General features: G+C 40.7%; 4 protein-coding genes and 1 pseudogene across 4 annotated transcripts; 3 read left to right on the forward strand and 2 right to left on the reverse strand.

Annotated features, from left to right (window-relative positions):
• On the reverse strand, nucleotides 1–2,837 carry LOC110044328 (extracellular calcium-sensing receptor-like). The gene has a single exon (XM_020749861.2). It carries the CDS (start codon nucleotides 2,727–2,729, stop codon nucleotides 159–161), a length of 2,571 nt encoding a protein of 856 aa, XP_020605520.2. The 5' UTR covers nucleotides 2,730–2,837; the 3' UTR covers nucleotides 1–158.
• Nucleotides 2,838–3,833: 996 nt separating this feature from the next.
• On the forward strand, nucleotides 3,834–5,710 carry LOC149105110 (uncharacterized; annotated as a pseudogene).
• A 13,585-nt stretch (nucleotides 5,711–19,295) lies between these two features.
• On the forward strand, nucleotides 19,296–20,716 carry LOC149105111 (uncharacterized). Its single transcript, XM_089298902.1, has one exon. The coding sequence runs from the start codon at nucleotides 19,546–19,548 to the stop codon at nucleotides 20,350–20,352; it is 807 nt and encodes a 268-aa protein (XP_089155028.1). The 5' UTR covers nucleotides 19,296–19,545; the 3' UTR covers nucleotides 20,353–20,716.
• Nucleotides 20,717–20,775: 59 nt separating this feature from the next.
• Nucleotides 20,776–23,065, forward strand: LOC149105112 (uncharacterized). Its single transcript, XM_089272326.1, has one exon. The coding sequence runs from the start codon at nucleotides 21,041–21,043 to the stop codon at nucleotides 23,063–23,065; it is 2,025 nt and encodes a 674-aa protein (XP_089128452.1). The 5' UTR covers nucleotides 20,776–21,040.
• A 2,309-nt stretch (nucleotides 23,066–25,374) lies between these two features.
• LOC149105113 (uncharacterized) lies at nucleotides 25,375–26,207 on the reverse strand. The gene has a single exon (XM_089298956.1). It carries the CDS (start codon nucleotides 26,184–26,186, stop codon nucleotides 25,689–25,691), a length of 498 nt encoding a protein of 165 aa, XP_089155082.1. The 5' UTR covers nucleotides 26,187–26,207; the 3' UTR covers nucleotides 25,375–25,688.
• Between the last annotated feature and the right edge of the window lie 175 nt (nucleotides 26,208–26,382).

A 26,382-nucleotide genomic window follows, 5' to 3' on the forward strand; every position in this document is an offset into this window, starting at 1 on the left:
CTTGTTTATTTGTTATCATCACTGTACTCGTTATGATTTCTACTTTTGTCCGAGTATTACTGAATATAATATACATTAAATATACTCTATAAAATCTCCTCTAATTTCAAACAAGTGCTTTTCTGTTGGATGACTGATATAGTATTGGGATTTTTTCCTCACAGTGTTGAACTGTTTAAAGCAGGATTCGCGCGGACAGAGCTGATACCAAATGAGTAATTGGTCACCTGTTGACTTAATGTACTTGAATTATTCAACTCCGGTCTAACGATGATGATATACAATTTTGGCAAGAATATGCAGCAGAGAAAACCATAAGAAGTCAAAAGAGTTGTCACGCAGTCCACAACTGTCACATACCATCCATCCATTGAAAACTCTACCGGATGATACGCTAGCAATGAAAACATAAATATGTACATCGAAAAGGCTATTCGCTTCGCTTCACCGAAGTTTTCAGGAATGTTCCTTATCTTAAAGGAACTAAATGCACACAGCAACATTTGAAGTAAAACACAACAGAACGTTAACAAAAACAGGATTTTTCCAGTCAAGTAGTTGTACGCTTTGCATTCAATAAAAATGTAATGGTCTGTCAGGATATGCTTGGTACTGACAGGCGGATCCAGAAGCAACCAAGGTAGTAAAACAAGAAGCAGAATAACTTGTAGAGTTATTACTACCACTACTTGCACTCTATTGGTAAACGAGGGTATGGTGCAGCATAGCGTTATTGGAATTTGAAAAGCGCTGGAAATTCGCAAGACTTTTACCAGCAGGATCGAAAGACAGAGGTTGTAAGTTATGTATCGCCATGGATAAATAATCTTGCAAATCGTATCTGTAGGCTCAAGGAGATTCATTAATGTCAGAGACAGCATCATCAAAATGATTGCAAGAAGAGCAAGGCTTAGTGTTCTGTTGGATGCCTTGACAATTGGAGTGTTCCAAAAGCGACAGTAAACGGCAAATGAAAAAATGGTGCCCAGCACGCCCAAAGCTAAAAATGCAAGGACTACTATCCCTCCAAAACTAGAATACTTAATATTGATCAAAGGCAAGTCTACACACTTTGTTCTAGCCCAATTAGAAAGCTTTCCTCGGGGACATTCAATGCAGTTTTCGGAACCAGAAAAGGTGTTGACAGTGCCACGAGGACATCGGACACACTGCCAACAGCAAGGCGAAGTAATGGATTTTCTAGTTCCTTCCGGGCATTGGTCCAGACATTCAGATTTCGGAGCGCTATCGTTGGCGGAATTCCAGTGCATTTTGTTATAATGACGCATCCTTTTGCTGCTTTGCCCATTCGCTTCCCATTTTCCGACGATGGTCTGTTTTAGTTGAAGCTTACCGTCAGTGTCTTGCACTTGTTGGAACTTGACAATGTCGTAGACCGCAGATTCCCTGTCGCCAAATTCGTCAAACGTTACATTTCCAGATAGTCCAATAAAGTTAATTTTGGAAAGGAGCCGCCTCATATCAAGAAGATCAATGCTAAGCTCTTGCTGGCAATGGTCATCAGTCATACTGGTACTAGCTTGAGCTAAGCCTATTTGTATGGCATGTGCAACGGAATATACAGCATCAATGACATATGGAATATTGGACCCTAATATGTCTTGAACCACACCCTGTATACATACTTCAATTTGGTGAGTATCAGTCTTTTTACGAGTTGGGCAGGACCTTGTGAGAGCCTTAGCTTCGCTCCACCATTCTGGAACATTCTGCCTATTTGTTCCCTTAGTTAACAACTCTATTATATACTCCGTAAATCCTGTGTCAGTAAAACGATGTGGTTGAAAACCTATAGATTCGTTTATGGTGAAAGTGTCTGAATAGACAAAAGTCTTTAAAGTGACGGATACATCGCTAAGAATCCAAACTCGTCCGGTCAGGTTTTGTCCGTTTACCTCACTGAAAAAGTTCCTTTCATGACTACCGTATGTCCACAATATGATGACCCTGATGTTTTCCTGGCGTCGTAGGCTTGAGACGATGTTTCTAATACTCGGTAACTGGGCTTCAAGAGGTATGAATTCTTTCATAGCAACACAGAAGGAACCATTCCTTCTTGCGGCTTCTTTGATTACGGACCTCACTCCATTTCGTCCATATGAGTCATCGAGTCCAACAGCCGCCACGTATGTCCACTTGAAGTGTTCGATAATGTCGGCCATGGCTTTTGCCAGAAAGGTATCTGTAGGTGCTGTTCGATACCAATAACTATATGTGTTTGAGTTCAGTTCAGGACTCGTTGTTGTTCCGCTTATGGCTGGGACATCGAGAATTTGAAGAAATCCATTGATAGCTAGAGCTGTGCGAGACTCGAATGGGCCGATGAAGGCAATTAAAGGACTTTTCGTTTCCATTTTCCTGCGTGTTTTGTTCGAGCAAGTGCTGTCCTTTATTAGCTCAAAAGTCATTTCTATTGCTTTTGTGGCATTTTCGCAGTAGTCTCGTATGTCATAGCCAAGAGTTATATTTGGAAGTAGGTTTGAATTGTTGTTAATGGTTTCAATGGCAAAGATCATGGCCATTGCCCGGCCTAATCCTTTCGTATCAAGCTCACCACACTGCCCTTTTGAATTCTCTGCGGGAAATTGATGAACATTGAAAAGTCCACCAAGAATGAAATCACCGTCCTTAGATACTGCTTGAGCAACAGTGAAGAGCCACAACCATATTATACCCATTCTTCGAAAGAAAATGACCTTACGTTCCATCTTCAAGCCCACACTTTGTCAGAGTTAAGAGGACGTACTGAAGAGCTATTGCGGAAGACTCCAAATGAAGTGTATTAGGCTGCTGGGATGTTTATGTGATGGAAAAATGGATCTGAAACAGGTAAAAATGCAAATAATTAGCTGTTAGAAGGCTATTATTGATTTTAAAGTTATCAAAGGCGTCTTATTTAGGGTTAGGGTAAAATACATTTGCTAAAATACATTATCAGTTAAGGTTACTGCAGACCTTCAGGGGTGCCTTTCGGAAAATGCTTTCTTTACGCGCTGCTTTAAAGAAAACCCCGGCAAACTATATATCAATGTAAAGCTAATAAACTGTGGAATCCGAAAATAGCAATATATTTTGCTATTTTTGTTTTGATAGGCACGCGCAAGCCTAAAAACGCAAAAATGACCGTACTTGCTAAACTGAATTACCAGCCTTTGTGTTAGCGCGGACATCCAAACCGACTGGACATTATCAGTCAGGAGATGATGGGCTAACAAAGTGTGTGAGGCTTTTTCGATATTTCTATTGGTTGCTTAGAAAATCTCTTTCAAAGTTGGACAATGGAAAATCTTCTGACTGTTGTTACCTCATTGAACATCACAGGAAAAATATTTCGATTTTCGCAAAAGCCTCACACCCTTTGGTGCGCTAATATCTGACGAACATTTTGGCCAAGTTTCGTGGAAATCCGATAAATCTACATACGCTATTAATTCATTTGAATAGAGGTAATTCTCGCAAAAATAAACATTAAGTTTTCGGCCTCGAAAGAAAGTCACAGTTTTCGCACCTCACTGAAGCGGTTGTTTACGTGGCCATGCCGCGGCGGGCTACAATAACGCTTCCCGGGAATGAATGTGCAATGTTTACATTTACAGTATATCCGTTATATCTTACATCGTCTGCCGTGAACAATTCAGCATCTAAACCGAATCAGCAGATAAATAGTAAAGAAGCAAAAGAGAAAAAAGAGGAATGCTAGCGGAATAGCCTTGAACAGGCCTACTCGGCGAGCCGAATCGAGTGCGGATATTTACACATTTACGAAAAAAAACTAAACGTGCAATTCATCGGCCTGTTTGTTTTAGTAGAATATGGAAAAACACTCTATAAAGCAGGGGAAAGGAGCGTTTGGAGAAGCTGCCTTGTCAGATGTCAGCGATTAAATTCGTCGGTAATTCCGCGGCAATCAACTTTTGTGCCAGAAGTTAGAGCAGGGCAACGACGAAACATTAGCTTGCGATTTGCGCTTGCGTTTAAATGTGGGAATGCGAAGCGCCTAGTCTATCACTTAAGAGGCGAAAACAATCAACAAAAGCGAAGATTTCTATGCGAAAAATTGCAAGATGTAAACAAAAGAAGCGAAATACGACTCCGTGGATGAGATCAGTTGCGCGAAAATTGTTAATGCTCAACTCAAAGGTTGAGACATTTTAATTGGCTTATCACAGTTTGCGGTTCATTGACTCGTTTTAAGAATTTACATTTTTGTGTATAACTCGTTCGCGTTCTAAGTTTTTAAAATAATTTTTTTTGGAAAATTCAGATAAAGTAAAAGTGTTGAATTTGGTGTAAAAAAATAATTTTGGACAAAATAGGCCCTTGAAGGTCTACATAGCCTTAAATCAGTTTGCTGGGGATCAATTAAAAACAACAACAACAACAACAACAACAACAACAACATCAACAACAAAAAAAAAAACACCTTCTCTACTGGCTTAGTTGAACTGAGAACATTCGTTACAAAGTTTAAAGCAGCTGCCGTGTATTTTTGACAATTAAATTGAGGAAATTTGAAGACCGGACGCAAAAAAATAAACAAAATTAGAACCAAATTGGGAGGCGAAATGAATTAGTTTCAATGTTAATTCATTGATATTTCACTTTTAATTTCGACAACCAATGAGTTTTGGATTTATTCAGTCTTTTAATTTAATCCTCTCTATCATCTACGCTCTACGAAAGAGACACACCAATTACTGACCATTACACTTCCTCCTGCTTTTCGTTCCAAAAAAAAAAATTTCTTAGGACGACCAGTTTAAAAGTAATTACTTAGTTTGCTAAATTAACCGCTGTCACGAATTAAGTATCAGAAGCATATCACCTCGAAGCGTCTAAATTCGTAACAAGCTGGGGTTTTTTAGCCGACCAATCAGAACCACGGAATTTTTTTGCCCAAATATGGAATCAGCGCATTGAGGTAAGTTTGTTTACATAATGGCGGTTTTTTGCTGAGAGACTGTTTTCAAAACCACTTAAGAGCGACAATTCAAGCCACAAACCCTCTCGGGAAAGCGCTGTCAGAAATTGATATTGTCAACAGGGTCTGCAGAAAGGATCAGGGAGCTTTTTCTGATTACTTTGAGTCAAACTTGGCTGGTGAAGGAATAGATGCTTGAATCAAGTGTGTTGTTTCGTGCCTTTCGTGGGCTCGTAAAACGCTACAGTGACACCTTTTTTGATTTATTTTCCGAGAAAGAGAAAGGTAAATCATATGATAAATCTGCTGTGCTTCACGTAAGATGGTAGTAGTTTGTTCGTCAGGTGTTAGCTAGCCACGATGAGTGTCAAATCGTGAAGGAGATGCCGTTGCGGGGTAACGATGTTGTATGTTTAGAGAATGTGACAACAGAGAAAATGAACATTGTTGAGGACAATGTTTCGGTTTTAAAGCTAGGTTCTGAGCCGGTGTTGAATATAAAAAAAAAGTTTACGGGCCCCCAGAGAAAATGGAGGATCCCGAAAAGAGGAATATATCTTGTTTTGTACGAAACGTAGACAAAGGAAATCTGTTTGTGCTTAAGGTGGAATTAATTCCCTCCTTGCGGGCATTTGCATGTTTGGAAACGTTGCAAACCAAAATGGATTTCAGTTGTTTAATTTGGTGGAAAGCTCCTCAGGATTTACGGGTCTAGAACTTAGCAAGGCAGTACTCATCCCAGATGGTATTTTGGCTACAAATGCATGATTATAATTTCTAATCTGAAATTCAAAGTTTTATTTCAACCCATACACTTACATCCGTTGACATGATGTTGACATTCCTTCTAGCTATGCATGAATACATGTACATGAATTATATAAATCAAAATAGCTTTGAAAACTTGAGCACACTGATGACCTTTATACCTTTTTATAGCACTAAGTCACAAGGATGTTTCTTTTAACTGAATTGCCAAGTGCTATTAGCACTAAAACAGCAAAAAAACACCATATTTTGGAGGTATTGTAGGACAAAATGACGAGATATAACCGAAAGAGCGTTAGCCTGATGATGGTGAAACCACAGATGCCATTATAAGTAAATTTTTCATCGTGAAATGTTCTATTTTAAATTGTCTTGCTCCTCGAAAATTGCTACAATCAGTTGCATTGATATCAGAAATCCATTGAAATGGCTTTAAAACACCTTGTTACATTCACCATTTACTTCACTTGTAATATTTAGTTCCCAATGATATTTTGTTAGTAATTGGAAGATTATCTCCGAAGGGTACAGTGAATTAGCAATGAAAGCTCATGGTTTCATTGCTAGTCCTCATGTTATACCTCTCCTGTAATCAAGCCAGTGCAACTGTAGAAGTAAGCTGTCAATAAATCGTTTCTGTCGTTAAATCATTTCTTTTGTTTGCGTCTTCTAGGCCTCACTATCGAGCTGAATTTTAATATATTGAAAGTGGCCTATTGCAACTGAATTCAGTATGACCAAGTTTAGTTGTATATCATCTATACTGAGATGTTTCAAACTAAAATAACCAAATTGTAACAAAATTTGGAAATAAAAGCTGAACTGATGCGTCTATTCTTGAATACTTGCAGTAGCTCTTAAAATTGGAGATCACTACACGACCCTACACAGTATGCCTCTTTGTTAGTCAGTTGCAAGGTCATTAAGTACTCTGTTTTGGTCAGTTAGATACAATAGGTTCTAAATTTGATATTGTAGACAGGCTGCCGCTTTGCTTGTTTGATAGCTACAGTGTAGATGGAAAAAGTTAAGTTATTTCTCGGGAAATATAGCCAACATGTTAATCTCAATCCCATAGTTTTTTTTAAAATACCAATTGGTAATTTAGCATCTGCTTCAAATATTTTGGCTGGTTTAGAAGCAGACTTGGGGGTAAGGGTTGGATTGAGTGGCTAGCCACCCCTTTATGGAGAAGCAAAAAAAAAAAAAATAAAAAAAATAAAAAAAAAGTGAAAAATATTATGGTTATGATTATCGTAGAAAAAAAGCAAACACTCTGAAAACGTACCTAATAATTCATTGCAATTTCTACTTTGTGGCATTGCTAGTATTTCTGGTGTAATAGTTTTCGATAACATGTAGGTCTCAATTCGCAAAAAGCAATATTTTGTGGGCATGTCTCTGACTTGTCCTCAGTTGTCTTCATATAGCACACGGCAGCGCGCGAGGTGGAGGAGCAGGGGACGACCTACCCATCTCACCTTGTGCTCCCTTTCTTGGTACTCATGTCTCCCTGCGCTGTATCTCTCCTGTATGAAGATGACTGGGGACGAGCCAGGGGCGTGTCCCATTAATTCTGCAACCAGGATTCGAACAGGTCCTGGAAAACCTGGAAAGTCCTGGAATTTTATTGTGGCATTTTCCAGGACTAGAAAGTCCTGGAAAAGGGCTACTTGTCCTGGAAAGTTCTGGAAATCTGTTAAACTCAAGTAAAAAAGTATGAAATATATGGCAGACAGTTAGGAGAATTAACATTAAGATCTTGGGAGTGAAAGGGTTAATGTGAATTTTAGAGTCCTGGAAAAATCTATCTTGAGTCCTGAAAAAGCCCTGGAAATTTGTTTCTGAAAAAGGGTATGAGCCCTGATCTACTTCCTTGATCTACCCTTGCTGGTTCTGGTTTATTCTTTGTGTGAATGAGAAAGATTTTGCCCCCTCTACTCATCCAGACACACATGGTGACTAGATTGGGTGGGTTGGACAGCGAAGCCACTGTCCCATTTATTCAGTGTTAATACTTACCAGATGTTTCAAAGATTTGAAAACTAAGTGCACCAAAGCCGGAAAAGAAATCCCCAAAAAACCAGCAGGTGGAAAAAATAAGGGAAAGTGTGCCCCCGACCAAGGTAGTGTTGCCACCCTTGGGGTTTTTGGGTATCCTAATTAAATGTAGTGTACACAAATGTAGTGGCGCTGTGGCCTCATGGTTAGTGCGCTCGTCTCCGGATCGAGCGGTCCGGGTTCGAGCCCTGGCCGGGGACATTGTGTTGTGTTCTTGGGCAAGACACTTTACTCTCACAGTGCCTCTCTCCACCCAGGTGTATAAATGGGTACCGGCGAACTAAATGCTGGGGGTAACCCTGCGATGGACTAGCATCCCATCCAGGGGGGAGTAGAAATATTCCTAGTCGCTTCATGCTACAGAAACCGGGATAAGCTCCGGCCTGATGGGCCACTTGGCTCGCATGCAGACTTTACCTTACCTTACACAAATGTAGTAAACTGCAGTGATGTAATAAAATGACAGCTCTAAAAAAATAAATACAATTTGAAAGTCACGACTGTGCATAACCAAGAAAAGGAAAACAAACTTTACAACTGTATACGCTGAAGGCTGACCACAGAATGTCTCACCTTGCTAATGGCAACTAACCGTTGAACACTGTGCACCTCGAACCCTCCCCGATCCCTCTACTCTGTGCGAGCAAAATAGCAATTTATGTTAGTTTAGGATTATCACAAATTACATTTTCCATTTGCGCTCTTGTTGAAGCTGCCTCTGGGTGACCATTTTTAATAAGAATATTTCTTACAAGAAAACCCTAAACAAATGAAATGTTAACCTATATAATCCTTTATGATTTTACCTCTATCATATGACCTTTAACCAAAACGAATTCATGAATAATGGACCAAACAAAACAAATATTGAGAAACAATACTGATACTATTTGTTTATTCAAATCATCTGTGCAATGTTTAACTAATCAAACAATTTCCTTTTCAAAGAAGTTACTTAAAATAGACCGGCAATGAAATTTGACACTACACCGTCAAAACGGCCACCCTGTTTAATACGGCAAAATTTTCATGGCCCGTTGAGTATTATAAGACTTAGCATTAATGAGGTTTCACTGTAATGTGAAATAAACATACAGTTACTGATTATTCAAGCTTATGTGTAATCTTGAAGTACTACTTCCAACATTCAAAGGGGAACAGTATAATGGCCCTATCATTCAAACCCACTCATCCCCCCCCCCCAGGCTTTTCACAGGGGTTAGGTCCCCCCACCATGGGGGCATTTCAAAGGGCTGCCCAGGGGTGGGGCATTTGACAATTTTCATAACTAAGAATTTCATTACAAAGAATTATAAATTCAATTTGGTACTTTTTAAATAGAAAAGCGTGATTTATCAAACATCAAAAGGATTAACTCTTAGTAAAGAATGTAGATGTATATATATTTTTTCCTGAGATTTAACCCTTTGTAGAGTTGCTTGTGTCACAGCACCAACCCCAAAAATTCATGATGGTCTTTCACACACGAGAGAATCAATGTAGGACAAAAGGGCCTAGAATGTTCAAAAGAAACCTTCAGAGGTAAGTTATTGTTATTTTTATAATAACAACGGATTCTATATTTGTTTAAAGGGATGAACCTTCTCTCGATGAGTTTTCTCTGCAAACATCACCTTTGTGAGTTTGTCTTTATGGAGACCAGTGTGCATTACTTTTGACCACGTATGAATCAATATTTCAATATGCTTTACACAAAAAAAGTAGAGTACATGAATATAAACAGTCCAAATCAAACTTTAACAAGCTAGTTACGAAATAAAAGATGCTTTTTCACGTTGTATTAGTGCTGATGAGTACACAGCAATATCATTATAAAACAAACATGCCATTTGGACACTATTCCATGGGTGGAACATCTGCACTTATCTCGCAGCCCCACCATGGAGATTTTCAGTGCACCAAAACAAACTAAGAAAAGCCCTGGGGAGATGAGCGGGCTTAGAATTGACAGAGCCATGAAGAACTGGGAGTTATCAAAAGCAGTCAGATTATTGTAGATGACTGAACAACATTTGAGATAACAATTCAAGACAGGCAGTGAACATGATAGGAAAAAATTACTGTAAGCGATTCAATATATTTACACTGCAACGAATTTAACATTGACGAGATCCAAGCTCTTGCAGATTTATTTATACTTGCTTGAACAATTGTTTCCTTTTGGTTGTGACTAGAGTGTCCGAACATCGGCCAAACAAACGGACTACATACACTCTACAAAAACAAATTGGCAAGAAAACAATAAAATATTAAAGGAAAAAACAACCGAGCCACAAAATTATACACTTATCGTGAAAAAAAAAAACACGTGTAGGAATCACACCAACTCCCGCGAAATACCGCAAATGTATGACCTGGTATGACACAATTCACGGAAAAAGCCCCAAATTTCAAGTCCGATTTAGACCGTTTAAACCCTGTAAAAACGACGGGAGCCCCAGACTTTTCTTAAAATTGAACTATCGTACTAAAGTTCCATGCAAAAATAATTACAATACTGATCCCTGTCTCCCAGCAAACCACCAAAAGATTGTTTGTCAAACGTCGGTGTGCTCAACAAACATTTTCAACACAAACGTGATTTTCAGACTTGTTTTGATACAAAAATATGCTTGATGGGAATTAAAAGACTGGGTATAATACAACAAACATTTTCAACACAAACGTGATTTTCAGACTTGTTTTGATACAAAAATATGCTTACCTGCAGTTAAGACTTCGATAATCTCTGGCTTTGATATTACACTAGCAGCTCCTAGAAAAAGCTCGTTCGACTCTCTTGATGAGCGCAGAAAAAGGTTGAGAAAACGACAACCCATTCTCAATACGAAAACAACAACCGTGTCCGCCATTGCTTCAGCAGAGACGAAGATGTTGTGACGTAACCGTGTATAAAGCTCCACATTAGGATGTTAATTTTGATTGGTTCGCTAAAAAACCCTAGCATTGGAACGAAGTTAATCGCTTCGAGGTGATATGCGTCTGTTAAGTATATAATTTACGAAACATCAGCATAGTGATAGCAGAACTCGTTCAACAATTCCAACAAAAAAAACCGTTCAACAGAAAAAATCGAAAATGGAATCTAAAGGAGCGGTTCCTTTGCTGCATTCATAGGTGGCGAAAGCTCAAACTGCGAGCGATGACCATCTTGCGTATCGGTCACTGCTAAAATATATAGATGAGACGTTCTTCGGCGATATCTGCTTTTAGGCGGTAAAAATACTAGAAAGCTCTTGATCAAAAATGCAATGATCGCTTGTTCTGCTGATTTAAAGAGACCTTATAATTAGCGAGTTCCCACTGTTAACCTACTGAGGTGATAACTGGCTAAAATTGTTTCAAATCAGCGGCAAAAAAATGAACAGGAAAGAGGTAATACACAGTGGGAGTAACATAGGGCAATTTTTTAAAGAGCTTTTGACTATTTTTCCTACGATAACTGATCGTGAATAAGTCTATGCTAGGTCTTATATTTTTGCCGTGAGCGCTATTACGCAAGATGATCATCGCTCTTAGCTTGAGCTTGGGCGAGCTTTGATCCATTGAATTGAGTGAAACTACCCTGCTGACCCTGCTCTGTTGTGGTTGGTATATAAAAAGGAGCTAAAAGGCAAGGACGTTTTCAAATATGAAAAGATAACATGGTGCAAAGAAATTCATTTGGTATTCAAGTCCTATATTACTTGTTTGGTTAATAAGTTTAGTCTTCAAGTTGCTTTTCATGTTCAAATAGAAGACATAAAGTTACCTGAAAGACAGCTTTCTAAGCTAAGCTCATCTTGTACTGTCGACCTGCAGCTAACAGCAAAAACAGAAACGTGTTCGTCTTATTCCACAGACGAAGATAAAAACACTTTGCAGCTGCCGTTTTTCAATTTACCTAAGTAGGCACACCCGGGTTCCTGTTAACACGTAAATAAATATAAGTGAAGTTGCTTTGACGCTCTGCTGGAAACAACATCAAGATTGCTTACATACCAGTTATGCAACACTTCAGTGGTATACTATAAAGGCTCGTGTTCATGCAGAGAAAATACACACAGTCAAGTGACCCGTAGGATATTTCATGGTATACCACGGGTAAGTGCTAGTGTTCTGTGACTATTTTATACCGTGCCATATAAAATACAGAGGCCAGAACAGTCAATGGAAACGATGGGAATTAAAAGACTGGGTATAATACCTTCGATTATAAACTGGCTTTCCTGTATTCTGATTGGTTGTATTTACTATGGCATGGTATAAATAAGAATAGCCTGCTCAAAGGCCTGCTCTCAGGGTAACATAGTATATGGAAGTACCCCGAACCCCCGCCCCCCCGCCCCTACCCCTTCCCGAAAAAGGTTGTTATAACACTTAGCAGATGCTTCTCCCTCCAGAGCACAAAACTTGATCTTGTGCCCTTTTAGGATAAGTTTTAAAATAAGTGTTTTAAAGTGGGTTTTTATTCTTAGTCGTGCAAAACTTGGGCAATTTTTGGTCCACAGGCACTTATAAGGCAAATGGGGGATTTCTGGCTAAATTTAATTATTCCATAAAACTTTGGAATTGTGTTTACTCTGTGTGAAATGTTTATACAGTGTTTGAAGAGAGTGAACTTAAGTTCCAAATCTAACATAGTAATGAAAATAAAGGCCAAGGAGTTTCTTTCTTCTCAGTTTTAATTCTTGAGAGACTAGTATTTTAAGATTTTTATATATTTAGAGCGTTAGAAGAGAGCTTAGGCGTTGTTTTTACGGCTTAAAAAGGAAAAGAAGAAGAATATTTGACATTGTTTATGTATTAATTTTTAAGTACAACTGACGGTGCAATTCACATGACGAATACATGACTATGGTGCTAAGAACTGTCGTATCACAAATTCAAGCACACCGAATATATTTCTTTGTTCCCTTATTGACTGACACAAAATTCATGATTTTCTTAAATTGATATTTTAGGCTGGTTGGAATAATTTGTTTTATCGAGTATTTGACTAACAATCACCTTATTTATGACTTAAGCCAACTGCAAAATGGAAGAGAAAATGGGGATTTTAAAACTCAACTATCCCTGCTCCTTCGAATAGTGATCCCTAAATCATAATGTTGTTTTATGTAGCACAAAGCGGCTTTCTACAAAATCCCTAATCTTGCCACATTAATTTACAGAAGCTTCGGCTCCCAAATCCCGTTGGTAAACAATTGGAAATGACAATGACAGAAGAAACTAAAGATACCGGCTCGTCTTTTACTATCCAACCAAGTCATGTCAGTTTACCTAGTCCTAACTATGCACTACAGATTCTAATCGGTTTATACGAGCTTTCATGGTAGACGCCGCGCTGGGAATGTGACTTAGGAGGGCAAGTTATGCTGTTTATAGGACAACTGTTCATCATGGGTCAACCAATATCCATTGTTCTTTTTGTTAGCTTAAAAAAAAAAAATAAAAAAAATAAAAAAATGAAAACAGTTTCAACTGCATAGCTCCGCAGTTTTATATTTTTTTATTTATGTATTTTTTGTAATTAAGGTATCTTTAGACCCACTAAAGCCAATTTTGTGGCGGAAAAAACTATTTGCTCATTTTAGAGCTAAAACACTGATGAAAAGCTAGCTATATTAACTTTACGGTGATGTATACTTTTCTATGGTTTCGTTAAAAACGAGGCCAAACGTGTAATTTAGCTCACCATATTCACGAGAGGTTATTCACTAGAGACAAGCTAAATTGAAAATGGCGCGTGTCACGTCCGCGCCTTCTTGCGGATGCGACAACGCAAACCATGGAGTATCTGTTTGCATTACGTACTTAGCTTTTAAAATGAATAGCAGATCTCACGCCATACACAACGACGCACAAGTGGCGCAAGTGCCGGGACGATTGAGTAAACTCCCCTTCTTGGGTTTTTGCTCTAATCACTGACAAGTCGAGTATTTTGTAAGAGAGATAAGAGATAGCTCGACAGCCAGAAGACAGAGAGAAGGATAGATCGGGACGTCCTTAATTAAGGAGCTATGCCTCCCACGGGGTGAAAGGGTTTAAGACAAGTAAGTCAAGGGATAGCTCTCATCTCCCTCTGTACCAGATGAAATGTTTTCTATCATCACCCCTAGTGCCACCTGATAATATCCTCTATATCCTATATGGCAAAGTGTGGGATTTTTTATTTATTTATTTATTTTTTCTTAACGTCTTGTTTGCTTGGGTTTACTTATTTGAGGAAAATGCGATCCAGTTGTAACTTGCAATTCATTCCAAAGCAAAATAGTTGAATCAGTTTGTAACAAGACTATTATCTCTTTAAATTCAGTATTTCTTTTTATTTTCACGAAGAATAACATATTTAGAGTTCATTATATTTACTTTACTTTTTTTAAATCAAGGATGGTGGACCACAGATGGCCGATATTTGCACTTGTGCGTCATAATGACGTCATTAATTGCTGTTGCTGATAACACATTGCTTTTAAACGTTTTGTGGTGAAAAGGATAATATTGTTGGTCAAGACGGTTTCTGCCAAGAATATCAAATGACGGCACAGTGCGTCATGATGTCACCAAAGATCTCTGTAATTGATACAGTTGATGACGACGTTATCCTGTAAATACTAATGTTGTTGGCCATAGAGCAAAAATCCCTATTTCCGGATATCTCAGAAAACCGTTTTTGTCTGCCAGACTTTGCAACTAGCACTTATCTGAAATTTATCCTGGAGCAATATGACATAACAAGTCCTGTATTCGAAACGTGATATACGCATAGCAGCAGTATTATATTGATTTTGGTTACATAACAAAAAACTAAGCTATATAACAATTTAAATCTCTTCACTCAGATTAATCTCAACATTTGATGTCACCCCATTGCCAGTGGTGACATTTAAACATTTAAACTTTTCTCGTAGGAAGAATCAGACACAAGCTAATGTCATCACATTTTAGGCTATCATCGTTTTCTCACGTCATCGTTATGTTTTGTGCTAACTATTATTATCATCATTTTTTTTTCTCACAGTAGGGGATCACACTGCTCCATCCAAAAAGTCTAATCCTCCCAGCTTAGAACTAAGTAAATACTAGCACAGTATTTCCCTCGTGAATTTCCCATCTACTGCCTCTATTCAGCTAACTGCTTAACAACAAACATGGTTGCTTAAAATATCCAAACATAGGGGCGTGAGTTCCAGTGGCTGAAATATTGACTTTAGTAATGGAAAAAGTCAAAGCAACATGATTCTTACTATTTAGAACTTTTGAATCTTGGCAACAATCGTTATCAAGGCCGGGAGCTAGGACTTGAAGAAATGAGCTTACGACTTCATACTTGATCCGATGATATTCTGCTTTCTTTATTAATAGTATTAACTCGCTGAACATGGCCCTCTATACCTCAAGAATTGATATTTAATATTAACAGTTTCGCTTTTATTTGTCTTTTCTTCCTTTAGATTTCCGCCCAGCAAAGCAAATGAATACATTTTTTTAAATTACTATTTACAGATCTTAATACAGGATTACTATCCATAACAAATATTAATCATTTAATTACAAGTTAGCAGAGCTAAAAACGAGTTCTAAAAGACTGTGGTTTGACTCTGGTAATATAACTTCGTCATTTTGTTGTTGTTGTTTATCACTATACGCGATCAAATGTCTCGACCCAAGATTATGATCTTCCAGCTTTCCTCTACAAGCAGCTTACAACTATCTTATTCCTGTCAACTTTCCAAAAATATTAAGAAGTAAAAAAGTATATATTTATTCACATCCTGGGGCGTCAACCCCTGAAATACTTGTCTCTTGAATGTAAGTACAGAAATAACGGAACAAATTATTTGACCTACTGATTTAGAATCTCTTCATATCAGCAGTACAAAAACGGCTAATTATATGATCTGCGATAAATGAGTTGATATACTAACGCTAACAGTTCTTGAGGTAAAAGTATCTATCATTGTTCGATAGTAAATCCGTTTATTGCCCTCCAGATAATGACACAGGTAGCTGAGTTTTATAGGTATGGTTTTACAGCGCAAGAACGATATCAATGAAGCAAGTGTTCCTTCTCTCTCTTTTTTTTTTTCTCCAATGCAGCCCTGGCTTGCAGATTAAGTCCATGCCTGTAAAAAAGCTCCAACTTTACAGTATTTTTAACTTGTCGTCAATAAAGTAAATGAATATGCACCGCAGGATCATGGTGACATTATGAAGTGGCACTTCACCATTTTTGAGATGAGTGATACCAGAATGAAAAATCCCAAAGTTACAATCACCAAGCAATATTCCAACATAAATTCTTGTATTGAATAGGTCCTGATGTGGAGGCATCTGCGTAAATCTCGAGAAGGAGGAGAATTCCCCGTGTGCGATGATAGGGATGGCAATGACCCGTCCATTTTACAAAACTTGGGAAGACTTGCGGCCTGCTTGGCGCTTCTGCACGATTAGTAGTGCTTGCTTCTACTGATTATGGAGATAAGTTAACATGGTCAAATCAACTTATAGCAAGAAAGAGAAGAAAACAAAAAACAGGAAATACAGGAACCACAGACTTTAGATAACCAACTTAAGGGAAAACATGCATGTTCGAGGCCGCAAGTAGGTTGGGGTCACGGAACGGATTAATACCAGTTTACAATTTTTGGATAGAAACAAGACTGGTTGTTGAACCTGTATTACTGGTCCAAGAACGGATGAGAAAATAGCCTAGACAAGAGAATAATAAACACTTGAACTATATTCAGGTTTTATAATGACCTTCCTTTGGATTCAGTTTTGAAGTTATCTTCTTGCACAAATATCCCCCTCCTTTTTAAATCGCCACTCTTAATTATTTGAATGAGTACCTCAAAAATGTCCTGAAGTAGTAGCCAAATTAAATTGTATCCTTTAAAAAAAGCAACAACGAAAAAAACACAGACAATAAAAACAAACACAAAAACAAGGAGAGAAAGTGTAGAAGTGTTTACTTTTATGAATCTATGCGCCACTTAAAATAGAAGTGCAAACTCACCGCAAGGTCATGGGCCAAATCACTTCTAATTGTTCTATCTGTAGAAGAGCCTTCCGAAACACGTCATGTTACTTGCGCTATAAGCGCACATTATCATGAGCATAAATAATACATGAGAATGTTTGCATCACACAACGTACTTGGCTGCTATATGCACTATCTATGAATGTTTTGAAAATGTCGCGTGAATGATCCATACTTTCTCGAATGCTCAATGATAACCTTTGACTTTAATGAATATCCCATAACGTATTTATCTCGTATATTCAATAGCTGTTTCCGGGTGAGGCATAAATGTTATGTCAGCAAAACATACGCGGTATTAAATGCTATAAAAACGAGAAACATCTGTAGATGCAGTACTTTAGTATATTTATAATTAACTTACCACTAGAAAATAGCCTGGAAGTTCCGTACTGCACGCTCCTTGGTTTGGCACGCAAGTACGACAGAAAGGACTACATGAGATGAAGCCATTAACAGTGCTAAGGCTCGTTGAAACTCCTGAAAAGGATTGTGTGATTATTTTAGACTTGCTCAAAGAAGAACAGTGTCCTTACTGGGTTATTATCCAAAGTTTCCCATGTGATACTGTCAAACGCTGCCAAATCAGTAAACTGGATAAAAAGATTAGAGCATGTATTTGGTGGAGAATTGCACCAAATGAATAGGAGAAGATTACACAGTTTATCACGTCTAATTTTGTGATCCGGCTGTCAAGAAATAAAGTTGCCAATGTATGCAAGAAGGTGCTGTGCATTTTGTCCGATGATTTGTCTCCATTCAAGAGGGATTGCATCAACGATGTTCATTAAACTAAAATGCTCTATTGGAGGTAGATTTGTATTTTGCAAGTGAATTTATGAAATATCATATATTTGAACTGCGGAGAAAGATATGAAGACATGATTGATCATCGCAGTGATATACAACTTAAGCAGTCGTGAAATTAAAGCCTGAAAAAAAAAAATTCAGGCCTGAACGAATCGAATCCTGTTCAGGCCTGAATTTTTGTTTCCGGCTTTATCACAACTGCTTAAGTTGTGTGTAACTGCGATGATCAATCATGTCTTCATATCTTTCTCCGCATTTCAAATGTATGATATTTCATATATTCACTTGCATTGTTCACCATCTATGGGTATATTACAAACTCTCAACGTGACCAGCTCGTAGAGCGCTGCACCGGTATCGCAGAGGTCATGGGTTCGAATCCCGTTCAGGCCTGAATTTTTTCAGGCTTTAATTTCACAACTGCTTGAGTTGTATGAAACTGCTGCGATTATCAATCATGTCTTCATAGATTTGTATTTAACGCATTAACAGCCGCCTTTAGGAGGATTCCAGCATCAGAAAGGAGGTCTCCAATCGATATAATTGCTTTCAAAAACAAACCTTTTTTTAAGCGAGAGCTTTTTCACAGCTTCAAATAATCTGATGGACAACATCAGCTCATACGATAATATTGAAGATTGGTTTAGCATGGACCAAGAGTCCAGACAGAGAGCTGGCTAGGAGATTGGCCAATCACGCATGCACGTGGCATGGACCACTCCAGTAGGGTGCCATGTCAACACAGAAGCCTCAAACAATGTCAAACAACTGAGTAAAATACCCAGAAACACAGTCAACATCAAGCTTATTTAACACTGAAAACTCAAATTCTATGTAGTTGGGAGTGTCAGTAAAAGACACCCTCCCCTCCCCCCTGCTTTTGACAGCTGGCCCCCGGCTTCGCCCGAATCCAGGCGAAACCCTAGCGGGCATGTTTTTGCGAATTCGCTTAGATATATTTCACCAGATTGAGACTGCTGATAGAGGTTATTGAATATGCAAGCTAATTGATAATATTTTTGGAATAATAATATAATTTGAAGTACTAGTTTCATTAGATGTGGGAATTGTGAACGCTTTTGTTTTTCAAGCAATTTGAGTGTGATTTCAACACTCACACATTCGGACACTGCGGTTTTTTTTTTTTTCCGAGCAAGAAGGTCACCGGTCCCCAAGTCCGAAGGTGCCTGTACGCCTGTGACTTGATATTTGTATTACACACATAGAAGATGAGGGTTCTGGCGCAGCAGTATACAACAAGGAAGCAAACAGGCAAAAAACGCTCCCACCCTCAACCCTCAACTTCCCGGTGCTTGCGAGGGAAGTTGAGGGTGGGAGCGTTTTTTGCCTGTTTGCTTCCTTGTTGTGCTGCGACCAGAACCCTCATCTTCTATGTGTGTGTCACGCAAACAGTATGACAATAAAATCGCACGAGCGACGCAGTGAAGCTGTAACGCCTGTAATCAATCGCCACACAAATTCTTTTTCTTGAAGAAATGCCCGCACTGATTATATTCAAAAGTGCGCCAGAAATATTTTCGTATTCAACAAGTATATGCACAGTACATACGCCGACATGGCTGCCGCAAGATATTCGTCCGATGTTCTGCAAATGTTCTACGGCCCAATACCGAGGGAGGAAAAAATAAACCTCCCCGAACCGTTAAAACCAGATTTTACCGCAGTATATGACGGGTTTCAAATATCCCAAAACAATTTCCAAGAATGGCTTCGTGTGTGGAGAATGGATGTATCCGAAAGGAATCCAAACAATAAAGATATTTTAAAGTTTGCAAGAGAAAACAAAGAAAAGATCACTGATCTGGTTGGACAAGAAACCCAAAGGTTAAATAGCGTTAAAGTAAGTTTCGGGTTACAAGTAAAGTTCTCAATAGAAAGAAACGGTGAAACGTAATTCATGGAGCATTATTTCAAAGACGATGAACCGCACGTTTTCAAAAGGAATGATGAGGAACAGATAAAACAAAAATTCGATGAATTCATTGGAAACGCAAAAGGAGAAATAGAACACTGGTCCGAGAAGGGATCAGGATGGGTGGTTGAAAGGATACAAATCGCGTATGTGAATGTTGCACGCTATCAACCACTTCGTGGAGGGACCTATTTGCCTCTTCCAGCCAAACTGGCGAAAAAGAAGGCAATAATAAACGCGAAAAACAGGGATAACGAATGTTTGAAGTGGGCACTCAGAGCCGCTTTATTCCCTCCAAAAGACGGGAAAGACCCGCAAAGACGAAGCAAATATCCGGTTAACGACGGTATTAACTACGGAGGCATCGATTTCCCTACACCGGTAAAACAGATAGAAAAGCTCGAGGCACAAAACCCAAAACTCGCAATAAACGTATTTGGCTGGGAAAACGATTGTGTGATTGTGCACCAGATAAGCCAAAAACAAGCGAATGGGCCGCGGATAAACCTGATGTTAATCGAGTCAGGGGAAATTCAGCACTATTGTTACGTGAAAAGAGAAAGCGCTTTGCTTTTCGATCAGAGTAAGAACAGAAACGCAAAGCACTTTTGTATGATGTGCTTGACCGGTTTCTCAAGAGCAGACTTGCTCGTGAATCACAAAAAATATTGCAACGGTGTGAATGGCAAGCCGACAAGGATCGAGATGCCAGAAGAGGGGAAAAAACATCCTTTCCTTCCAAAACTACAAAAAGCAGATGAAGATGCACTACGTTATTTACTCGGACTTTGAGGCTATTGTCAGAAAGATTCTGGGCTGTGAGCGTTAGAGAACGCACACAAGCTATACAGAGAAGACCGAATGGCACGAGGCATGCGGTTACTCTTACGTTGTTGTGAGAAGCGACGGTAAAGTGGTAGGTTCAAATACTTACAGAGGCGAAAACGCGGTGGGGAAGTTTTTAAGTGACGTTCTGCGGGAAGAGGAGAAAATAAGAGAGAGTTTGGACACCCCGAAACCGATTGTTATGACGTGGAAGGACTGGGAAAATTTCAAAAAAGCAACTGATTGCCACATTTGCAACAAAGCTCTGATAAAAGACGAATTCATGGATTCTTTGCCTGTCTGGAACGTTGAAGAAGCTGGTGAAGGTGAAAAATGGTGTTATAGGGGGCAAGGCCACAAAAAATGTTTTTACGATGCACAGAAAGAGAAGGAGAAATGGGGCGTTCAAAGGCTGAAAAGACTGGAAGACGAAAAAGACCAGTTGGAAGCAAAATCACAGAAAAACTGTAAGTACTGTGAAAAACCTTTACTTCAGAAAAACTTCAAAGACGCAGTAAAGGACCATTGCCACATAACTGGCAGGTTTCGCGGAGCCGCGCACAGCGAATGTAACAAGAAGTTGCGAATTAACCCCAAGACGGACCCAATACCAGTTGTATTCCACAACCTGAGGGGCTACGACGCACACCACTTGATGCAAGCGATGTCGAAGCTGGAGAAAGAGGTGAAATGCGTCGCCAACAACATGGAGAAATACATCACATTCTCGGTCGGAGGCCTGCGTTTCATCGACAGCTTGAACTTTTTGCAAGGAAGCCTCGATTCACTTGTAAGCGCAACACCAAAGGAGTCATTGAAAATAACATCAACGATTTCGAAAGGCAGCGACCTGCTTTACAAAAAAGGGATCTACCCTTACGAGTACATGGACTCATGGGAGAGATTCGGCGAGACGAGGCTTCCTGACAAAGAGAAGTTTTACAGCAAGCTGAACGACGAGCACATAACAGACGACGAGTACGCGCACGCGCAGGCTGTCTGGGAGGCTTTTGAATGCAAAACTCTGGAAGATTACCACGATCTTAACGTGAAAACGGACGTCGCGCTGCTGGAGGATGTTTTTGAGAACTTCCGAAACCTATGCCTTGAGCAGTATGGGTTGGATCCGGCCCATTATTTCACGTCGCCAGGCCTCTCCTGGGACGCGCTCCTGAAAAAGACGGGGGTCGAGCTTGAGCTCTTCACAGACTACGAAATGCATCTCTTCCTGGAAAGGGGGATGCGGGGCGGAATCTCCACGGTAAGCAATAGATACGCCAAAGCGAACAACCCGCAAGTACCGGGCTACGATCCCGGCAAGCCCAAAAAGTACCTCATGTATCTCGACGAAAACAACCTTTACGGATGGGCAATGTGCAACGCCCTTCCGATAAGAGGTTTTAAGTGGGCACGCGTCATGCCCACAGAGGAGGAGATTCTTAGGATAAAAGAAAACGCAAAGATGGGGTGCATTCTCGAGGTCGATCTCGAATACCCGCCAGAACTTCACGAGGAGCACAACAGCTATCTCCTGGCGCCGGAGAAAAAGGCCGTAAAAAAGGAGTGGATGTCGGACTACCAAAAGGGGTTGATGAAAGACCTGGATCTGAAACCTCCGGACAGCATGAAGCTACTGCTAACGCTTCACGACAAAAACAACTACGTCGTGCATTACAGAAACTTGCAGTTTTATCTGAAGCAGGGCATGAAACTGAAGGGTGTGCACAGGGTGCTGGAGTTCGAACAAGAACGTTGGATGGAGCCCTACATCCGGATGAACACAGAGTTCAGGAAGAAAGCGAAAAGCGACTTCGAAAAGAACTTTTACAAGCTCATGAACAACTCCGTTTTCGGCAAAACCATGGAAAACCTGCGTAACCGCGTTGACATAAAAATAGTGCGTAGCAATGAGACGGACAAAATAAGGAAATTGATCGCCAGCCCTTTGTACTCAAGGCATGTTTTATTTTCAAACGACATGGCGGGAATCGACGTGCGAAAAAGCAAGCTGCTTCTCAACAAGCCGGTCTACACGGGGATGACGATCCTCGACAACAGCAAGATCCTGATGTACGACTTCTTTTACAACGAGCATAAAAAGCAGTACGGCTCGAAGTGTGAGCTCTTGTACACAGACACCGACAGCCTTCTGATTCTGATCGAAACAGAAGACGTCTACGAAGACATGAAAAACAACAAGGACCTTTACGACACGAGCGACTACCCGAAGGATCATCATCCACTTCACTCAAACGTCAACAAAAAGGTCTTAGGCAAAATGAAAGACGAATATGCAGGAACCCCTATCGAAGAGTATGTTGGTCTGAGACCGAAAATGTACTCCATCTTGAAAGCGGACGAAAAAAATATCAAAAAAGCGAAGGGCGTGAAAAAGAGCGTTGTCAAGAAACAAATAACGCATGAAATGCACAAGGAAACGCTTTTCGGTGCGAAGCAGCAATGGCATGGAATGAACATTCTTCGAAGCGAGGGACACGAGATCTACGGCATGCATCTTACCAAAATTTCGCTTTCGCCATTTGATTCAAAACGATGGATAGGTGACGATGGTACCCATACAAAAGCTTACGGGTACACCAACATGGATATATTGTCAACATTAACAGATGATGAACTTAGAGGGTTGGAAGCTGAAGTTTCAAAGTTGCTCTGGGGGTAATTGTGTGTTTGGAGGGACAACCAGCAGCTCTTCACGAACAAAGCCGCGCTTGGGGCCGTCGCGCAGATAGTAGAGAACGGGTTGATCCGGTTTGGAAAAAGATCTTTCAATGCCGAAAACTTTCAAAGACCAGATTGGATCCGTGGCTCTTTTCACGCCCCCTTCAAGCTCGCCGGGCTGGTAAAGATAACGAACTTGGACAAGAGAGGGGAGTATTTTTTCGTTTTTTCCAACAGGCCTCGAATAAGGTGTCGACGGCCTCGCATAAACAGATTTTTCTTTGATGGCGACGGCGGGTTTCTTGCCGATAAGGCTTGTGACCTCGTTGTTCAGAGCCGAAACAACTTCTGGAAGTCTTTTCACCCAGGCAGTGGACCGCTTGCCCTCAGGGAGTCGCATTTCAACGGCGTACTGGTGGCCGAACAAGCGCTCCGCCAGGGTGCGGTTGAAACGTTCGACAATGGCCTGGTCACGGTAAATGTCAACGCGCCCGCGCCGGATGAAGGTTTTGTGGTTGTCCATCTCTTTTGTGACAGCGCCCATGAACTCGCGCCCAGGATCAACCTGCAGCATTTCAGGCCATTTGAGAGGCCCGCGCTTCTAAATCTTCTGAAAGGCCTAGGAGACCTCATCAGAATTTTTCGAAGTCAGGGGTTCGGCCTCTTTGTAGCGGCTGGCCACGTCGACAACGGTCAGCACGTTTTTGAAAACTTTGCGGCCACGAGGGAGCTTGTCGTGCGGCAGAAAAAGAAGGTTCGCCTGATGGACCTTGTTGGGTGTGGGAACGTCGAATTTCGGGCGAGGAATTCGCCTCGGCGCGGGGAGGAATATCTGCCAGAGCGCTTGCCTGATCAGCCACTTTTTTGTGGTGTCTTCAGGTACCTGTGCTGCCTCGGCTAATTTTTTGATCGCGGCGATACCTTTCCAGTAGCCCCCGGGGCCGTAGTATATCTTTGCGAGTTTGGCGTCCATATAAGTAAGGCGTAAAAAAGTTTAAAGGAACCGGAAGGCTGCGTAGCCCAGAGCGAGAGCGCCGGCGCCTACGAATATGAGTTCACCGTTTTATTGCTGCTCGCTTGGCTGATAGAAATCTGAGAACTTGGGCTCCTTGGGGGGGGTACAATTCGTTCGTCAGGATGCGCCTGGTTGTAGAGTTTGAAGGCATAGTCCGTGTTGGTGAAGTTCTGCTTGGCCTGCTCCTTTTCTTGGGCATTGGTCGCGATCCAGTCGAGAAGTTGTGTTCGGTCGCGCGTGTATTTAGCGTAAGCCGCTTGATAATCTTCGAGAGCTTTGTCGTGGCGCTTTTTTTCTTCAAGCGCAGCTTTGTCGCCCCCGCCGAGCGCCCTTGCCAGATAATTGCCTCCGATAAAAGCCGTGGCGTTCAACACAGCCCCGTCAATCATGATAGCGATGCTCGCCATGGTTATATATTATCGGAAGCTTTTTTCAAATCACAACTCATTGCTGTTTTCCTTGAATAGTACCAAGTTGTTCGCAATCCAGTTGAGAAGGTCTTCGAGTTCGTTCTTGAATTTTTCTTCGGCGTTTTGATACGCCTCGGCGGCTCGCACTTGACCATCTTTCAAAAACTCCGCATCTTCTTTTTTATTCACGTTTGCCTCGATCCAAGCGTGGTTGAGAACTGTATTCTCGAAAAGCTCAAGAAACTTCTTGAGTGCTTCGTCGTAGTTCTTTTCGTTTTCTCTCGCGGATCTCGAAACAGCCTCGTGAACGTCGATGCTTGCAATACTTGCCATGGCGCAATATAATAGACTTGTATTTCTTCAAACGCTGTCGGGGAGGATTTTCTGGTCCTCGAGGTACTTTTTGAGCGCAATGCTTTCCGCCATGACGGCGGTGAACTTAGCGTAATTCATCGGGCTGCTGCTGGGATCGGAAGTGAAATTCTCATTCAAAACCTTTTTTGCGGTCCAGCCGATGCCCGCGGCTAATCCCGTGAGAGTTGCGGCCTCAATGACGGTCATGACAAGCTTGTTGTCGGACATGATAGTGGCTAATATAAGTAAAACAAATGTTCAAAACAAATTTATCTGTCTTTCCCGCTTGCTCTTATTTGGCTGCTTTTCTGGGAATTCCAGGCAAAAACTTTGTTTTCGTGATTCCGCACACAGCACACTTCACTTTTAGCAGTCGCCGGTTGCTTTTTGTAGCAACAATTTTTGCTGTTCCTCGGACGTTCGGCGTCACTCGCCCGTCTTTCACACAGTAGACTTCCATCTGAGTATATTTTCAAAAAGCTTATCTCCAAACTGTGTTAATTTAATCTGTCTTTCCCTCTCCTAATACTCTTCTTCTTATTCTTCTTATTTCTTCTTCTCCTACGCCCATTCTTATTAATTCTTGTTCCATTCCTTCTAGCATTCTTTTTGCAATTTCTCTTTTTCTTGTTCCATCTTCTTCTCCCCCATTATTGACAAAGACTTCCTCTTCTTCTCCGGCATTATTGTCAAAAAAGGCTTCATCCAAAGCTCTGAATGTTCCGCGAAAAACCTTTATACCAAAGTCGAGCAGCAAATACGTGACACCAAAAGTGGTGGTGAAAGTGATAATCTTCTGTGAAGTGTTAATTTCTGGCATCGTGGTACTTATTACACGCAAAAGTTCAAATCTTTTTTTTTAATCCTTTCGTCCGTGTCGCACGAGAAGGTTCTGGCTCAACACGCGCGGGCTCAGGCGCGGGCTCAGGCGCGGGCTCCGGTGTTTTTTTGTCGAATGCGACATTGGCCATAGCCTTGAGCTCTTCCCGTTTGTAATAAATCCCGAGCAGTGAAACGCCTATGCCGCCAATAGCAATCCATTGGTTGGCGCTGAGGCCGCTGCTCTTTGGGCTTTCGCCTTCTGTAGTCGGGGCGGGCTCAGGGGGTTCTGTGGCGGCTTTCGCCTTATTTTCCCCGAGAGCCCTATAAGCCTCGGCATCTTTCTTCTGTTGTTCCCGCGCCTGCCGCGTTCTTTCAGAAACCATTTTGCCAGGAGCCACACGCTTAGGATTTTTCACGCGCTGCGTGGTTGGATTTGGGGTTGTCGCTTGCTGTGTGATATCGCCGGCAGGTGCTGCCTGGGTCTCGACCTGAGATGCGCTCTCGGATTGTTCGGTTGACATTCTGAAGAGAACCGTATTCTAAGCAAATGAAAAAAGTTTAATCGTTTACAATTTGTCAGCAAGCCCTATTCTCATAATTTTTGAGATAGTCCACACTGTTTCTTACAACCTTTGAATGTAGTCTTCAATTTGTTTTTCGTATTCCTCTTTATTGTTTAGTTCATCCAATCTCAAAAGTGTTTCAATAGTTTTCTCA

This window comes from Orbicella faveolata, unplaced genomic scaffold (genome assembly GCF_042242905.1).
Source record: "Orbicella faveolata isolate gen_17 unplaced genomic scaffold, um_ofav_v1 contig_34, whole genome shotgun sequence".
Taxonomy (NCBI): Eukaryota; Metazoa; Cnidaria; class Anthozoa; order Scleractinia; family Merulinidae; genus Orbicella; species Orbicella faveolata.

Bases quoted from the DNA above. Each gene is read 5' to 3' on its own strand.
- LOC110044328 (XM_020749861.2), bottom strand. From the start codon at position 2,729: ATGGAACGTAAGGTCATTTTCTTTCGAAGAATGGGTATAATATGGTTG.
- LOC149105111 (XM_089298902.1), top strand. From the start codon at position 19,546: ATGGAGCATTATTTCAAAGACGATGAACCGCACGTTTTCAAAAGGAAT.
- LOC149105112 (XM_089272326.1), top strand. From the start codon at position 21,041: ATGCAAGCGATGTCGAAGCTGGAGAAAGAGGTGAAATGCGTCGCCAAC.
- LOC149105113 (XM_089298956.1), bottom strand. From the start codon at position 26,186: ATGTCAACCGAACAATCCGAGAGCGCATCTCAGGTCGAGACCCAGGCA.